Source organism: Ipomoea triloba, chromosome 3 (genome assembly GCF_003576645.1).
Source record: "Ipomoea triloba cultivar NCNSP0323 chromosome 3, ASM357664v1".
Classification (NCBI taxonomy): domain Eukaryota; kingdom Viridiplantae; phylum Streptophyta; class Magnoliopsida; order Solanales; family Convolvulaceae; genus Ipomoea; species Ipomoea triloba.
The window spans coordinates 20,023,334-20,041,853 of record NC_044918.1 but is presented as its reverse complement, the minus strand read 5'-3'; the positions used below and the strand labels follow the sequence as shown (position 1 = coordinate 20,041,853).

Genomic DNA, 18,520 nt, shown 5'->3' with positions numbered 1-18,520 from the left:
CAAATATCAATTCTCCCTCTAAGAAATTCTAATCAACTTCACACATTCCATGATTATGTCAACAAATAAAAAAAAAAAATTTGAAGAAAAATTATATTAAATATGATCCATTATTTTAATAGGCTTCTTAGTAGAAAAAAATAAAACTTTTATGCCTTGTGACAATTATATCAAAATCTTTAAATTTTTACCATTTAATATCATATTTTTATGTCGGGTGACAATTATATCAAAGTATTCATAGCAATTGTATCAAAGTCTTTGAAATTTGAAAATTTTAATGTTAAATATTTGTATCTTGTGATAAAAATGTCTAATCATAATATTTGAGTCATGAGAAAATCTAACATAACTTGAATTTGTAGAGTTGTAACACAATTTTTTTTAAAATCAAACCATAGAATCATTTTTAAAAATATAATGTATAAAAATGTCTACTTCATAAACTAAAAATTCTAAATTAAGCTGCCCGCATGAGCAGCTCAGCGAGTCTCACTATAACGACAGTTTGGGAGCAACCTCCCAATATGCTCTCAAATGTTCTGTCGAGTTGGAGCGTGGGGCCTTGGGGTTGGAGATTTAACCTTTAGAGAGAAAAAAATTTTCTAAATTAAGCTCCCAAAGGAAATTACACACACACACACATATAAAAATTATTTTTAGTATAATTGATATGATAATTATAAAATATTAAATTATCAACATTTAAATTTTTTAGATATAATTGTCACTGGATATAAACATTGGAGTTTTTTTTTCACCCAACAAAACTTTTAAATATAAGGGTACAATTTCTTATAATTCATCCATATGGTAGGCCTACAAATATCAGAAACCAAAAAGCACTAAATTGAAAGTTCTTTAGTTGGAAAAACACCCCCATGTGTGATCAAATGATTGCTCGCAATTAATCATTGTACATGCCTCACAGATCATAAATAAAAGACTTTAATTAAATATTTTACAAACTGTATTTATTTTAACTTATTGTAAAATCATTAATTTACATATAAATAATGAATACAAAGACTTAATTATTATGACACTTATTACATACTACTATTACTAATTTTTACAAGCATGATTATATTTGTTTCAAAAAAGAACAAAGAAAAAAGAGAAGCATGATTATGTTGATGTGGAGTTGAGCTAGCTGATTTGGAGTTAGCTTCTGACATCCCGGCAAGCTGGAGCATAAATGTTATGAATGCCCAGCTTGGATATAAAGACATAGAAGCTAGATAGAGTATGAGCTTTGGTGAAGACATCAGCAAGTTGGTTGTCTATAGTAATGTGTAATAACTTAAAAATTTTCTGCTGTAATTTTTTTCGTTCAAATTGACAATTTATCTCAATGTGCTTGGTGCGTTCATGGAACATCGAATTTTTAGCTATGGCAATGGCAGATTTGCTATCAGAGAATAAGACAGATGAAGACTGCATCCCAACTTCTAATGCTTCAAGTAAGTAGGTTAACCATTGTAATTCACAAGATGCACTAGTAAATGTTTTGATACCATGTTAAAGTAGCTAGAAGAGTAAGAGAAATACTGTGAGCAGGGATGAAAGGGGAGAAGAAGTGATTTTATTAAGTGCATTAAACCAGATTACAACAACTCCATTTTTATATGTAGGGTAGGGAGACAAAAGATGATAATTACTCCTAATAACTTTACAACGAACTAATCTAACAACTTGATAGTCAATTTGTTGCAGGCTTGTGTTGATATGGAGCTGAGCTAGTTGACTTCTAACAAATATTGTTAAAGTTTATATTTAGTGATTGATCATAATGATTTAAGCATATTTGGTTTAATATGATTTTTAATTAGGTATTAACAAAATTTTTAAATAATGAATCCGTAATTTTATTTTAAAAAAATTCATATAAAAATATGACCTAGAATTTTACAATTACAAAAATACTAGCAATTTAAGACTATTAATTTAAATACACTCTTAAAGAAACCTCATGTGTTTTTTTAGGTCAATTTTTTTAATAAAAAAAGTTTTTAAAAATAATATTAAAAATTAGAGTGATCTTCAACCAAGATCACATATCTCACATTATGAATCTCCATACTTTATTATTATTATTTTTTTGTTAAAAAACTCCTTACTTGAAAACTTCAACATGATAACCATCTCAATAATCTCATTATCTTACTTTTAGAGATTGCGGTTATATAATAAAGATTAGAGACATACATAAGATGACAAGACAATCATAAAAAGAACTAAAGTCTTCTACAAAATGTAACAGTGTCTTGTTTTTATTTTCTTTTTAATAATAATAATGTATTCCATTTTAGGTTCTGGGAAACCTCCCCCACAATCTTGGAATACCCGAAAAATGCAGGCCCCCACTTATCTTGTTGGTGTTGTCTTAAAATATTAAAATTAAAAAAAAAAAAGAAGAAAAGAAATTGCAACTTAATATTTTGGGGGTTTTTTGTGGTTTTTAAGTTTTTCTTTTTTGTGTGGCTTTTACGTTAAGGTGTTTGTTCAACTTTATTATTTTTATTATTATATATTATTTCCGAAGGAGAGACGTTTGGTGGAGGTTTTTTTCCAACTGTTTTCTTAGCATTTCTGCATACACTTCTCTGCATTTGAAAGGTCAGCACTCAGCAAGAATAAAGCTGAAATTTCCAGATAAGTATTCTTTTTCCCACATTATGTTCTTTATACTTTGATTGAGTTTCACTCCATCAGAACCCAAAAAAAAAAAGAAGCAAAAATCAGGGTTCATTAAACGAGTTGTTTGCAGCCGAATCCTTAAATACTTCTAGTTGTTCTCTTCATTTCCTTTGTTACCTCAGTTGGGATTTGTCTAGGTTGCGTATAAATCCTTATCTGAAAGAAGGGAAGCCCCTAAAAACAACAGAGAAAAAAAAAGAAGAAAGAAATTATTGGTTTTCTGTTGTGGGATTCTTGTTTTCTGCTGTATATTCAAGATTCAAGAATAGCATTTTGTGTTTAAGGGTGTTAAAAGATTCAGTCTTTTAAGTTAATTCCTTGTGATTGAAGAATTACTTTGGTTGTCTGGGATTTATCATCAGTACTGGTTTTTATTAGTTTGATGTTTCAGTAGTAATGAATTTGGGGTGATTTTGTGTGTTCTGTGTGTGAAGGATTGGGATTTGGTAAAGTTATCCTCTGTTCAATTATTTAGTGGTTTGACATTGGATTTAGTTCAAATCTGTTGTACTTATTAGGCAATTGAGCTTCTGAAAGTTGAATCTTTGGGGGGTTTAATATGGGGAAGCAAGGTGAAAAGGTGAAAAAACTAATAGGAGGTAGATCTGGTGGTTCTAATGTGAAGAAAAACAAAGGTAGTGTGAATAGCACAAGGTTGTATGATAACGATACGGCTGTGTTCATTTCGATGTCCCAGGAATTGAAGTACGAGGGGAATAGGTTGTTCCAGCAAAGGGATTACGAGGGGGCGATGTTCAAGTATGAGAAAGCCATCAAATTGCTCCCAGGAAACCATATAGATGTGTCCCATCTCAGGAGCAATATGGCTGCTTGTTATATGCAGATGGGGTTGAGTGAATACCCTCGGGCAATCCACGAGTGTAATTTGGCTCTTGAGGTTACCCCGAAGTATAGTAAGGCGCTCTTGAAGAGGGCTAGGTGTTATGAGGCTTTGAATAGGCTCGATTTGGCGATGAGAGATGTTAGTAGAGTGTTGCAGATGGAGCCGAATAATCTTATGGCTACCGAGATTGCAGACAGGGTGAAGGCTTCGATTGAGCAGAAAGCCGTCGGGCAAAATGATGTTTCCATTGATTTGATCCCGGTACCTGAGTATGTTGAACCGCCTTTCGTCTCAAGCTCTTCAAAAGCTTCTAAAGAGAAGGCGAGAAAGATGAAAAACAACAAAATAGAGGAGAAGAAAGTTGATAGTGTAGAAGCTGAAGATAAGAGTGTTGAGAATGGATTTGATGAGACAGATGCAAAGGGCAAGCGTCACGTGACTGAGAAAAACGAGGAGGAGGCCAAGAACAAGAAAGTTGAAAATGGAGTTCTTGAGACCAAAACCGGAGACAAAATTGGGCAAAAGAAGGCTAAGAATAAAAACGAGGAAAAGAGAGACGAGTATGGATTTGATGAAATGAATCCCGAGGGTAAGAAAGAGGAGGAGACGAAGGCTGAAGAGGTGAAAGTAGGTGACGACAAATTAGAAGATGGAGTTCATCTTCAGAAGGCTAAAAACAAAAATGTAGAGAAGGCCTTCGTGAATGGAATTCATGAACCAAATGCTAAAGGCAAGAGCGAAGAAAAGAAGTCTGAGGACAAAGACATGGAGAAGAAAGATGAGTACAGCGACGAGGAGAGAAAAACTGAAGATAAGTTGGTGGTGGAAGAGATGAAAAGTAACAGCTTGGAAGAACAGCCCAGAAGAATGGTGAAATTGATATTTGGTGAAGACATAAGATGGGCCCAAATTCCTATTAACTGTGGCATTTTGGAACTGAGGGAGATTATATGTGATCGGTTCCCAAGTTCAAAATCCATTCTAATTAAATATAGGGACCAAGAAGGCGACTTAGTGACGATCACAACAAACGAGGAGTTAAGGTGGGCAGAAGCATCTGTTGAGCACAGCTCTGTCAGGCTATATATTGTTGATGTTAATCCAGATCAAGATCCTTTCTTTGAGAAAGATTGGGAAGAAAAGGAACTTCAAAAAAATCATGTAATGGAAAATGGAGATCTACGAAGTAAGGCATTGCAGTATGGACCACCTTGTATCGATGATTGGATCGTTCATTTTGCTCATCTGTTCAAGAATTACGTTGGATTTGAATGTGATACTTATCTGGATCTGCATGAAGCTGGAATGAAGCTCTACTCCGAGGCTATGGAAGAGACAGTCACGAGTGAAGAAGCTCAAGATCTTTTCGTTATAGCTGCAGAGAAGTTCCAGGAGATGGCTGCTCTGGCTTTGTTCAATTGGGGCAACGTTCACATGTCTCGGGCAAGGAAAAGAGTTTACATAACCGAGGACGATACAGGAGAATCTGTTCTCGAACAGGTAAAATGTGCCTACGTTTGGGCACAAAAGGAGTACTCATCTGCAGGAAGAAGATACGAAGAAGCGCTGAAGATCAAACCGAACTTCTACGAAGGCATTCTTGCTCTCGGGCTGCAACAGTTCGAACGGGCAAAACTCTCTTGGTATTACGCAATTAGCACTAATGCCGATATGGAATCATGGCCTTCTACAGAAGTATTCCAACTTTACAACAACGCCGAGGAAAATATGGAAAGAGGTATGCAGATGTGGGAGGAAGAGGCGGAGCAACATCACAACGAACTCTCCAAATCAAACAAAACACAAACCCTCTTGCAAGAAATGAAGATGGAGCATTTGTTTAAAGATATTCCTACAGTTGAAGTTGGAGAACAGGCTGCAAACATGAGGTCTCAGATAAATCTTTTGTGGGGTTCCATGCTCTACGAAAGATCCATAATGGAGTTCAAACTCGGGTTGCCTGTCTGGCAAGAATCTTTAGAGGTTGCAGTCGAAAAATTTGACCTGGCTGGAGCTTCTCCAACCGATATTGCTGTTATGATAAAGAGTCATTGTTCCAACACAACTGCTCCAGAAGGTAAAGAGCCACGATATTGCTTAAACCTGGCTGACTAATACTCTTTCAAGTACAACTGACAATTTAATGTTTTTCAGGCCTAGGGTTCAATATTGATGAGATAGTACAAGCATGGAATGAAATGTACGAGGCAAGAAGATGGCAGAGAGGCGTTTCATCTTTCCGTTTGGAACCATTGCTTAGACGACGAGTTTCCAAACTCTATCATACCCTTGAACTTGCATGAGCTTGTGTCGTTGATAATAATATCAAGGTAGGAAGGGAAGAAGCAACCGCTACCACTGCTGCATCGAACCTGCCCTCCACGTTTCAATACTATGTAAGTAACAACAGCTTATATCTCATCTACTGACGGTTTTATCAGGCCTGTATAAATATGAGCATGTTAAGAGTCCCGCATTGAAAATATAAGAGAGAATATATGGGTTTATAAGGCCATGAGTTAGACTAATTGATTTGATTTTCTAACATCGCTTCTGCAGGTCTTCAATTTGCATCCACCCGTTGGCTTACATCTTTTTCTTCCCGTGGCCCTTTGAAGCTGCACCAGCACATTGCATTTGTTATGGCGAATATTTTACAGATATTCACAAGAAATCATCATTTTATTCATTTCTGGGTGAGATGAGGGTAGCAGAGATACTTTTTGTTTGTTTCTGCATCATCATCATCATCTTATTCTACTCATTGCATCCATTTCAGACATGCAACAGAAGATTGTTCTTACATTCTAATCACATATATGTTTTCATTTTGCATTTTTTATAGGAAATTTTAGTTGGTTTGTAATGGTTTGTGTGATTTATTTAGCAGATTATAGTTTTATAGGAAGGCAGTCTTATATATACTGCATTCTTTTGATGTGCTGTTACATAAACATTATATGTCTTTCCTCAAGCAGTGTACAATATACTTTATTATGTTAACCATTGGTATTAGACCATTGGTAAATCCTTGCTCTTATTTTATATACATGGGTGATTTGTTACTTGTCCCATCTTTTATGCACTAAATTTTGTATCATTTGGCCTACACTTCATCTCTTTAATTTAATTTGTCAACTAGGAGTAATTCCAGTCAAATTGGTTGAACGGTTAACTTAACGGGAATTGGTCAGCAACTACAGACTTACAGTCACAAGGCAGAATTTGCTCAATGGCTGCATGTTTTCCTCGTCACCCAAAAAGGATAACTTTATGGATTATCAAGTTTCTACCAAAACAAGAAGAGCCATAATTTGATCCAAACGCGAGAAATTTATAGGAAACTTTTCGTCAAATTTTGATAAATTTCCTAGGCCTCTTGAAACTCTTGGAATAAACTCAATACTTCTTGTGTATATAAATATAGAACCATCTGTACATTACAGGGAAATACATACAAACCTTTATTCCTTATTTCACACACCTATCAGTACATACAATTATACAAACCTTTCTAATTTCACACCTGTGAGAGTGACATAAGAGACTCTTTTAAGTCCTATAGAGGGCAGCAACTTGTGGTGGTATCACACAACTCAAGCCAAGGATATGCACAGAAGGCGAGTTTTTCACCTTATTGTCTTTTCATATTTACACCATTTGTACATGAAAGTGGATGAGAAAACATTTCTTTCGTGGAAATGCTTCAGAGCTCGGGACGAAATTTCACGAGGTTCGGGAGGGCGCTCAGCTGAAGCTTCTTGAGCTCCTCCGCTGTCACACTGCACGATTCTAAAGAAAGCGAGCGCAGGCTCTTTAACGGCCTCAGATGCTGCAGGCCATCGTTGGTGATTCGAGAATTCGACACGTTTAGAGACACCAACCCTGTAAGCCCTGCATTTCTCAATGTGACATTAGAATCGACTAATGCAACAACAATGTTCGAGGGAAATAACGCCTCGTATCCATCGACTCAACTACACATCAGCAAGCATGATAATCTTGAAAACCAATAGCATAAAGCATACCTGACAAGTGTTCTAAGGTCTTATCTGTCAGGTCGAGATTCTGTGATAGGTTTAGTACCGTCAAGGACGAAAGATGTTTCAAATTCTTGACGCCATCGTCGGTTAACCCGCCACCACAGATGTCGAGTGAGTGGAGATTTTTGAAATCTAATGGAAACATAAAGAATTTATGAAATTCTACACAGGAGGTTTGGGTGTTTAAACCATTTTTTGATTTTTTTTTTCCCAAATGGATCCTTCCAACCCCTGACAGGATAACTTTCTTTTCAAAACAATGCAGATTAGTAATTTCAAGAACGAATGCGAATTGAACCCAAAACGGGAGTTTCATTCGACACTGAAACCTATGGAACCGTTCAAAGCAGATAGTAATGGGGTGCAAAAGAACACTTAACATACATTGCAAATATTTAGTCCCAGAATCCGTTATTTGAGCCCCAAAAAGATCCAGGTGAGTTAATCCGGTTAACCCTGCATCAAAAGAAAGTGCGAAATTTTACTCGCATTGGATCAGTCAAAACAATTCTCTTTGCTTGTGAGGAGTTAATCAATTTAGTCATCTAGTGGTTTTTCTCGATTTAGTCATCGATTCTGACAACCAACAAGTGGAAGGCCTAACAGGGGACTCAATTAGGTAAAATCATTGAAGTCCAGACGCAATTAAGCACAAAAAGTTATTAGGACTAAAGCGAGAAAAACCACCATAGTCAAAGACTAAATTGGGTATTAGCTCAAAGACGTAATAGTCATAGCTTACCAGTAAGTGCAGCAAGCCCGGAGTCGGTAATCTGGCGAATGTCCAGATTAAGCGACTTGAGAGACCTTAATCCAGACAAATTCCTCAAGCCATCCTCGGTTACTAAGGTGAATGATAGATTAAGATCCTCCAAATTTGTCAAACCTAAAACATATTGGTAATAACTCAAACTAACATTTAGAACTCCCAACGCATTCATACGAATTAGTAACTTCCATAACCGACACGCCTAACCTGAAAGATGCTGAATCCCATCGCTTTCAATTTTATTATCTGATAGCTCCAAATTCTTCAAGTTGACGAGGCCTGAAACACAAAAAAAAATAAAAAAATGAGCACACGCAAGTGACAAGAGATCGACGGTTGAGGTGCTCAGAGCGGTGTTTTGTTTAGTTTAACTTTTGTGGCGGGGGAGGAGAATCGACGTTAAGAAAGTATGGAAGCTATACCTGCTAAATTAGCGAGCCCATCATCTCCAATCCTACAAGAATCCAAGTTCAGGCTTTCTAACTTCGTTAATCCTGCAGCGTAGCATTGCCAATATGGATAACCAAACCAAGAATTTATGACTCGAAGGCAGTGACATGCTTGTGAAATTCGTAAAACAAATGAATACTACATTGTAGAAGAGAGGTAACCTTGTAGATGGGTCAAACATTCATCCGTGATATCATTATATCCTATGTTTAACACCTCCAAATTGCCCAGTGCTGCAGATACACAAAAACCGTAAAATTCAGATGCAGAATTATCTCGGGCTGCAGAGCCTCTATGGCTATCAACTTACTCGAAAATTTCTCACAGCCCGCATCCTTCAGGGAGGATCTACATAGGTTGAGATATTGAAGTGAAGGAAGATCTGCACAAAATTACGATATAATTAAGAAGCAAAAGGAAATAACAACCACCGCCTTACTTAATTGTAAAGTAATCTAAGAAAAGAAAGATTCTTCTTAATGCAAGCAACATGTTTACTATCATTGAATGCTTCCATTGCCTTTAATTCAAGTTTAAAGCATAAGAAAACGACAAGTAAGAAACCTGAAAGATAATCCAAACATGCAGCAGTGATGTGGCAGCCCTCCATGTTTAACAAAACGAGCTTTCTCAAGCCTGCGAAAGAGTAAAACTGCATTAATTCAATGGTTGAAGAGTAAAATTTCAAGGACAGCAAAGTTACGGTTTGATTAGACAGGAAGAAATGTTCAGCCATTAAATACGAATTAACCCATAAACTAGACAAAAAAAAAAAAAGCCTCTTTAGTCTTTACCCGTTCTAGCAATGGTAAAAACAAGCCATATGGGATTTCAAGATTAGCAGAGAGACAATTGACGATAAAAGAGGAATTAGTCACCTTTCAAATAGAACACCCCGGAATCAGTTATGTTGACACAGGGAGTCTGCAATTGCTTCAAATTGACGAGGCCTGAAATTTGAGACATAAAAATCAGCAAACCACATCAGATGTTGAGAACCGGGGCAAGATAACATTGTATAAAACAGTCATGTTTGGCAATAACACCTGCAAGAGATTTCATGTCTGAATCCACTATGCATTTACAACATCTGATAGTGAGAGATTCAAGTCTGGTTAAACCTGCCAAAGTAGAGTACAGTTCATAAAGTGATCCAAGAAAGAGGCTTATAATCAACATTTCACATTCATAACTTATAAAGTCAGACAAATTCTCCTCACTATGGGTTGAAAAAGATAAAATTCATCCCTATATCAATAAATATATGATATACAATAACAAACCTTCAATATGAACAAGTCCTCCGTGGATTCGAGGGCACCTCTCCAGGTCCAACTTAACCAAATTAACTAAGCTGGACAAACACTGCATTCCTTCAGCGGTAAGGGCCGTGCTATTTTTAAAACCCAAACACGTCAACTTTTGGAAACCTGCAGATTATATAATCACCTTTAGCAGGCAGTGCATTGAATCATGCCAAAAGTTTTTTTTTTTTTTTTTTTTTTTAAGATTAACCAGCAATCATGGGGGACATAATGCACTAGAGGTTCAATATGGAAATAAGCAAACACAAAAATGTTAAAAGAGTAAAAGATAGTGAAAACTACCGCTGATTTGCTTGAACCCTTTTTCAGTAATTAGATCACAATAATCAAAAGTTAAAGCTTGGAGGCTTGAGCAATTCTTGAGGAGAAACAATGAATAATCCGTGACCTCAGAGCTCGAAATATCGAGAGAGAGTAAGGATGAGCCTTGTGAAGAGACGACATCAATCCAACTATCTTTGATTCCCGGATACTCTTTGAGCAACATATCCTGTCAAGACCACTCAGAATAACGAAAAAGTTGGTAATCTTCAAGAGGTATTTTAAAACACAAAAATCTTTTTAAAAACTTTAGGTATAAGCAAGGATTTTTGCCTGCAGGGCACAGTCTCTGAAAGCTTCAATCGAGTAGGCAGAAAGATAGCGAGAATAAACTAGGTCATTGAATATCAGCTGGCTGACATCCCTTGGCAAGACGGAAAAGGAACCGAATTTGCTAACATCCTGTTAAAAGCACAGAGCTTAAAGGATATATAGCAAAATAACCATATCCATGAACCTAGACCTCATATATCAGACTTAGCAAGACGACAAAGACCTCTCGGATTTTGTGAATGCACAACTCCATAAGGGATGGACAAGTGCTTCTTCCTCCTCTAGGACTTTGACAATCCACAACAGGCGGAAAGAAAGCGGATGCCATCATCCACATCCACTTGGAACTCCGGCTTTTAAAGTATCTCCCGGAGACGCCTCTTCTGTTGGGATTTTCATCAGCATAGTAGTACTCTCTCTTCCAGGAACAAACACCACCCATCAAGGAATTAACCCAACAACCCTAATCACTTAATCTCATCAAACCTCAATGCTAGGCTTGCTAGCTAGCACCACTATAACCAAACAGACTAATACTCACTCCAAGCTTTCCCTTAAATACAACAAAACAGAAATAATAACATCAAAATTCCCACAGCTAGCTTTGTTTGAGAGTAACATTTATATTGAACATCACAAGAATTAGGCAATTTCCCATTTCTTAACATTAAAAAACAAGAACAAAAGGGCAGGGGAATCGGTAGTTCCACAATCAACTATCAACTGCTATGAGTTACTTACCCAAGAATGTATAAACATCAAACAACCTCATTAGCATCAGTGCATATCACCCTAACAATCACTGTCACACACACAATTTCGTACATTTAACGTCAATTTCCTTTCTAGTTTTTAAAAAAAGGAGAAACCCAAACATGTAGATATCATCGGAATCAATTTGACAAAAGAACAATGAAGAAAAGCACATTTACGTACAAAGAGAACAAGAATATTTGTGGGTATAAATACAAATACTAACAGGAACATACCTTCCAGTAAAAGCGACTCGATTTTCAGAAAAATAGGCCTTTATTTACTTGATCCTTTTTTTTTTCTTTCTTTCTTTTGTTGTGATTACAAGAACCGATTTTTGTGGTGATCAAAGCGCAGGCTTTTATAGAGAAAGGGAGACAGAAAGAGGCAGTAACTGAAAGTGCTGAGAAACAGGATATGGTGAAATTGATGATAATATATATCATCATGGGGAGAAACAAAAACACACAAAGGTGTACGAGGAGTGAGCTACGAGTATAGAGCATGCGGGTTTCGGCCACGTGTCCAAATCTTCGTCTGGTAGTGTATAATTTTAGTCAGTCATTCAATCTTTATTTGATAGAAATTATCTTTCAGTTGCAGAAGAAGATAAGAGCCTTTGATGATAACCTGTGGCCATATATACGCCCATATATATATATATATATATATGCCGTAGGCTTAATGTGTGACTGGTGCAAACTTATCATTAAGTATGCAATAACGTTATTAGAAAACGCACAACAAAGAAATGCATCAATACACTATAAAATACATCACCATAAAATCACCATTAGGTACGCGTAAACTCACCATTAAATATGGTGAGGCGTACATCTTTTGGTGTGTGGTGCGTTAGTGCATTTCATTATTGTATTTTTTCTAATATATTTGATGCATTTTTACATACTTAATGGTATGACCGCATCGATTGTACATTAAGTTCCGAGAGCAGTGAAACTTGGCCCCATATATATATCTTCAAAAGGAAAATTATTGGCTCAACTAATTGATTTATAAGATGAAATGGCAATCAAATGATTACGAGTGAAGTATAAATTGTTTAGTACAATCACCTTTCAAGTGTCTCATATATATTGGATAAATATCAATGTCGCGTTAATTAGTGTAATTTTACGTTGATGCATTGAAAATTCATTATTTTAAACATAATTGAGATTTTAAATTTAGTGACTAATTACTTGAAATTTGTTAAGTCAAATAAATATTTATAAATTTATTATTTGACAGGTTAAATTAGTAGAGTTAGTAAGAATGTTTAATTTGGACTTGGTTACACTCTCCTATATTTATTATCATTAACACAAATTTATTATTTCGTGATGTAGAAATTTGTGGTAAGTTAAAACATGAAATTAAAATTAAAAAAAGAAAAACTAACCATATAACAATAGCTGCATCACACAGTGACTAAAATTGTGTGGTTTTTGTAAGGGTCAAAAGTATTTTTCTTTGTTTTATTCAAAATAATTTAATTTTAATTTCGTTAGTAATCATCCCTCTTAATTAGCAATCTAAACTTTCATTCAATAATTAATGCTCCGTATAACATAAAAATCACCATTAAATGTTACGTTGATTTGATGCTAAAGATAGAGACTTCTTTAAAACATTGGGTGAGCGGCAATACTGCTTTTAGTCTGCTTTATCCTTTTGTTTTTGTAAGGTATATATTCTGCTTCTTTTCCTTTTCTGAAGGGTAAACTTTGGACTCCTTTTTTATTACCTATTAAAATATTATTTTCAGATAAAATTGTATATCTAAATAATATATATTATCTACTAAATATAATAAAAGTCAATATTAGTAAGGTTATAACGGGAATAAATATTGGTGTAATAATGTGAATTGATAAGGCAGTCAATCCGGATAAGGCATCTGATCTTTGTTGTTTAAGAATAAAATTAAAAATCAATCAAATAACACTGGAGACATAAGGGAGGCACCACTCGGAGCGTAGTGGTTGGCTTAAGGCACCCATCTTTGCGAGACGGCTGACCTTATTTGGAGCATGGGAAGGAGATCCGACCTTTGCGGTCGAAGTGGGTGTGCAAGCGTCCTAGGTTGTGTGCGGGGCGACCATACCACTTAGAATAACCACTTGGCGTATGATAGGGTCGGGAGCCGACTAGTCGCTCCTCAAAAGCGAGGCGATTGGGTTGATTCTTACTAGTTTTCTTTGAATCCTTGCAGATTAGGGCATATGAAGCAAGATGCTAATTTTTTTAACTAGTTTTATTATTTTTCCTAGGAGTCTTCAACTAACTTAGGATAGACAAACTAACTGGTTCGGATCATATGGGGCGCATATGATAAGTTGTATATTTTGAATTATTCCTTATACAATGATATGACATTTTCAAAGTTACCACGTTTAATTTTTTACATTTTCATTTATTTATAAACTTTAGTAACGGAATATTCCGTTAACTATTTATTATTTTAACTTACTCATTACTTTCCTTACGAAATGTCTTAGGTTTGAGTCACATCCCAATCAAAGGTTGGCATGATTGCTGAATAGATATTATGAATAGGTTATAGTGTAATCTCAAATAAATGCTTACTCATTACAAAATATTTAATAACATAATAATAGCAACAACAACAACAAAAAAAAAAATGATTGACATTTGTTATTATATTATTACTAGTATTTTCGCCCGTGCGTTGCACGGAATGGATTTGTTATAATATTTAAAGAATATTTGGATCAATATACAATTATATATATTATAACATCGAATATTATATAGCGCAATTGATGAAATTGATTGGATCGATTATGTTTTCTGATGTTTTCCTTTGAATTAGAACAAATAATTGTCCAATTACCCGGGCGTGGATAAATTTTTTTTATTATATATTGAGATAATAAAAATAAAGATGAAATTATAAAAAATTCTAATATTGAATGTGTACATTTATTTGATTATAAGATTAGTATAAAAATATTACTCAATTAATTGAATAATATATGACTTGTTTGTCTAAAATTATCTTAAAAAGATCTATAAGTAATATGATTTATATANAGCAATCTAAACTTTCATTCAATAATTAATGCTCCGTATAACATAAAAATCACCATTAAATGTTACGTTGATTTGATGCTAAAGATAGAGACTTCTTTAAAACATTGGGTGAGCGGCAATACTGCTTTTAGTCTGCTTTATCCTTTTGTTTTTGTAAGGTATATATTCTGCTTCTTTTCCTTTTCTGAAGGGTAAACTTTGGACTCCTTTTTTATTACCTATTAAAATATTATTTTCAGATAAAATTGTATATCTAAATAATATATATTATCTACTAAATATAATAAAAGTCAATATTAGTAAGGTTATAACGGGAATAAATATTGGTGTAATAATGTGAATTGATAAGGCAGTCAATCCGGATAAGGCATCTGATCTTTGTTGTTTAAGAATAAAATTAAAAATCAATCAAATAACACTGGAGACATAAGGGAGGCACCACTCGGAGCGTAGTGGTTGGCTTAAGGCACCCATCTTTGCGAGACGGCTGACCTTATTTGGAGCATGGGAAGGAGATCCGACCTTTGCGGTCGAAGTGGGTGTGCAAGCGTCCTAGGTTGTGTGCGGGGCGACCATACCACTTAGAATAACCACTTGGCGTATGATAGGGTCGGGAGCCGACTAGTCGCTCCTCAAAAGCGAGGCGATTGGGTTGATTCTTACTAGTTTTCTTTGAATCCTTGCAGATTAGGGCATATGAAGCAAGATGCTAATTTTTTTAACTAGTTTTATTATTTTTCCTAGGAGTCTTCAACTAACTTAGGATAGACAAACTAACTGGTTCGGATCATATGGGGCGCATATGATAAGTTGTATATTTTGAATTATTCCTTATACAATGATATGACATTTTCAAAGTTACCACGTTTAATTTTTTACATTTTCATTTATTTATAAACTTTAGTAACGGAATATTCCGTTAACTATTTATTATTTTAACTTACTCATTACTTTCCTTACGAAATGTCTTAGGTTTGAGTCACATCCCAATCAAAGGTTGGCATGATTGCTGAATAGATATTATGAATAGGTTATAGTGTAATCTCAAATAAATGCTTACTCATTACAAAATATTTAATAACATAATAATAGCAACAACAACAACAAAAAAAAAAATGATTGACATTTGTTATTATATTATTACTAGTATTTTCGCCCGTGCGTTGCACGGAATGGATTTGTTATAATATTTAAAGAATATTTGGATCAATATACAATTATATATATTATAACATCGAATATTATATAGCGCAATTGATGAAATTGATTGGATCGATTATGTTTTCTGATGTTTTCCTTTGAATTAGAACAAATAATTGTCCAATTACCCGGGCGTGGATAAATTTTTTTTATTATATATTGAGATAATAAAAATAAAGATGAAATTATAAAAAATTCTAATATTGAACGTGTACATTTATTTGATATAAGATTAGTACAAAAATATTACTCAATTAATTGAATAATATATGACTTGTTTGTCTAAAATTATCTTAAAAAGATCTATAAGTAATATGACTTATATAATTATATTATTACTAAAATAAATATGAGAAAATGAGAAATAAATTAATTGTAATTATTATAAAAATAAATTCAACGACCAATGCTTAACTTAATTATCATAATAATTATTAGGCAATTATTATTAGTCAATTACACTAATATATGTGTAATTTATATTTAAAGTACTTTAAGTATATTCATTTTTCCCATATTGCATTTAGTTTTATCTTCCTCCTCCCTATTTGAATGAATTAATTTTGATTATTATAAAAATCTAACAACCCATGTTCAATTAATTTTTTTAAAGTTTAAATAACTTAGTGTTTTCAAAAGGAAAGTATAATTAATTATTAAAGTTTTTAAATAATTTTCAGTCAATTAGTAATATCCTTTTCTTTTCCCGATAAATGATTTTACTTTTATTAATAGTGTTGATATGTGAATATACATATTATCAATTTATAGATATTAGTTAATTTCTATTTTACATTTTATTAACAAATAAGCTTTATTAATTATTTGACCAATAAAATATTTCATTAATTGACTACAAAAGTTTAGGCGGGGAATGAAATAGGAGGATTTTACTTTTATATATAGTATAGAATATAGATTACGATCTTTTTATATTTTAAATCAATTAGTAATATCATTTTTCTCGGAATAATGGTCAAATAAACCACTAAACTACACACAAAACTGCAATTAGGCCATCGAACTCAAAAAGAATGCAATTGGATTCCTGAACTATATAAACTCATGCAATTAAGTACAAATTGACATGTTTTCAAAAAAAAAAGGTCCAAATTGACCTGTTTACCTACAATTGTGATGACATGGTGGTTACTAATTTTAAAATAAACTTTTTAAATAATTTTAATTAAAATAATTAAATAATAATAATAATAATAATAATTAAAAAAAAACAGACGTCTCCGGAAGTTCTTATATTTTTTTTAATTATTAGTTCCGATTGTTATGTGTAAATTAATATTAGGCAACCTTATCTAGGAAAAATGAAAAGAATTACGTAGTAATATTTATCTAATCTAGGAAAAATGAAAAGAATTACGTAGTAATATTTATCTAATTTTCGTTCCATTTTTAATTGATGATGTAGAATATTATTATTGATTCGTTCCATTTTTAATTGATGATGTAGAATATTATTATTGAAATATTTCATTTTTAATTGATGATGTAGAATATTATTATTGAAATATTTCCTTTTTAATTGATGATGTAGAATATTATTATTGAAATATTTCCGTTTTAATTGATGATGTAGAATATTATTATTGAAATATTTCCGTTTTATTTTTAATTTCTGTTCCTTTTTTAATTTATCTTTAATATTGTTTATAATATGCCTTTATTATTTATGATGTAGAATGTTTTCCTTTTTTAATTAAATTGCAATGATATGACCATTTCCTTTTTCATTTTAGTTAATTATGGATATTTTTTTATTTACAGTCAATTATTAATATTCATTTCCTTTTATATATTTAATCAATTAGTAACATCAGATTCATTTTTAGTCGATTTTTTTTTATTTTCAGTTAATTAGTCAATTAGAATAATAGATCCACTGGTATTTTTAATTAATGATGTAGAATATTATTATTGAAATATTTCCGTTTTATTTTTAATTTCTGTTCCTTTTTTAATTTATCTTTAATATTGTTTATAATATGCCTTTATTATTTATGATGTAGAATGTTTTCCTTTTTTAATTAAATTGCAATGATATGGCCATTTCCTTTTTCATTTTAGTTAATTATGGATATTTTTTTATTTACAGTCAATTATTAATATTCATTTCCTTTTATATATTTAATCAATTAGTAACATCAGATTCATTTTTAGTCGATTTTTTTTTATTTTCAGTTAATTAGTCAATTAGAATAATAGATCCACTGGTATTTTTAATTAATGATGTAGAATATTATTATTGAAATATTTTCATTCTATTTGTAATTTACCTTTACTATTGTTTAAAATTTAAAATATGTCTTTCCTATTCTTATGTTTTTATATATAGTATAGATTAATATTATGCCAATTATGACGTCCATGTATTATGATAAGTATGGTAATTAAGGAGTATATATTATTATTAAAAAAATAATGTATATTTTAATTTCGTTTAATTATGTACGTAATATGTGTATGTTTAATTTTCTTTAATTTTATCCGTAATATATATGTGTATGTTTAATTTTCTTTAATTATGTCTGTAATATGTATGTGTACCATTAATTTCTTTAATTGATTAGATAAAATTACGACAAGTATAAAAAACCGTTTAATAAAAGTATAATGTTTCATCTAATTTTTCAATGACCATAATTATTAAGATTTTATTCCAAAGTAACCATTAGCATAATTTTATGTGTAATAATCTGTGAATTGAAATAATTTACATAATTGTATGGACGTAATATAATATGTGAATTAGCATAATAATACGTGAATT

General features: G+C 32.7%; 2 protein-coding genes across 10 annotated transcripts; one reads left to right on the top strand and one right to left on the bottom strand.

Moving 5' to 3' along the window:
• Positions 1 to 2,553: 2,553 nt before the first annotated feature.
• Positions 2,554 to 6,616, top strand: LOC116013244 (protein PHOX1-like). Its single transcript, XM_031252892.1, has 3 exons — positions 2,554 to 5,621; positions 5,699 to 5,940; positions 6,104 to 6,616. Exons 1-2 carry the CDS (start codon positions 3,260 to 3,262, stop codon positions 5,845 to 5,847), a joined length of 2,511 nt encoding a protein of 836 aa, XP_031108752.1. The 5' UTR covers positions 2,554 to 3,259; the 3' UTR covers positions 5,848 to 5,940; positions 6,104 to 6,616.
• A 322-nt stretch (positions 6,617 to 6,938) lies between these two features.
• Positions 6,939 to 12,068, bottom strand: LOC116013245 (toll-like receptor 13). 9 transcript variants are annotated; one of them, XM_031252900.1, is made up of 17 exons: positions 11,715 to 12,062; positions 11,467 to 11,527; positions 10,949 to 11,278; positions 10,726 to 10,854; positions 10,414 to 10,621; positions 10,090 to 10,236; positions 9,853 to 9,927; positions 9,685 to 9,756; positions 9,371 to 9,442; positions 9,117 to 9,188; positions 8,968 to 9,042; positions 8,779 to 8,850; positions 8,564 to 8,635; positions 8,330 to 8,473; positions 7,972 to 8,043; positions 7,573 to 7,719; positions 6,939 to 7,438 (listed from the first exon to the last, which is right to left on the bottom strand). In XM_031252900.1, exons 3-17 carry the CDS (start codon positions 11,165 to 11,167, stop codon positions 7,251 to 7,253), a joined length of 1,764 nt encoding a protein of 587 aa, XP_031108760.1. In that variant the 5' UTR covers positions 11,168 to 11,278; positions 11,467 to 11,527; positions 11,715 to 12,062; the 3' UTR covers positions 6,939 to 7,250. The 9 variants fall into 9 exon arrangements, with proteins under 9 accessions (XP_031108760.1, XP_031108761.1, XP_031108753.1 ...); XM_031252901.1 differs by having other exon boundaries at positions 8,968 to 9,039; XM_031252893.1 differs by having other exon boundaries at positions 7,573 to 8,043; positions 11,715 to 12,067.
• Between the last annotated feature and the right edge of the window lie 6,452 nt (positions 12,069 to 18,520).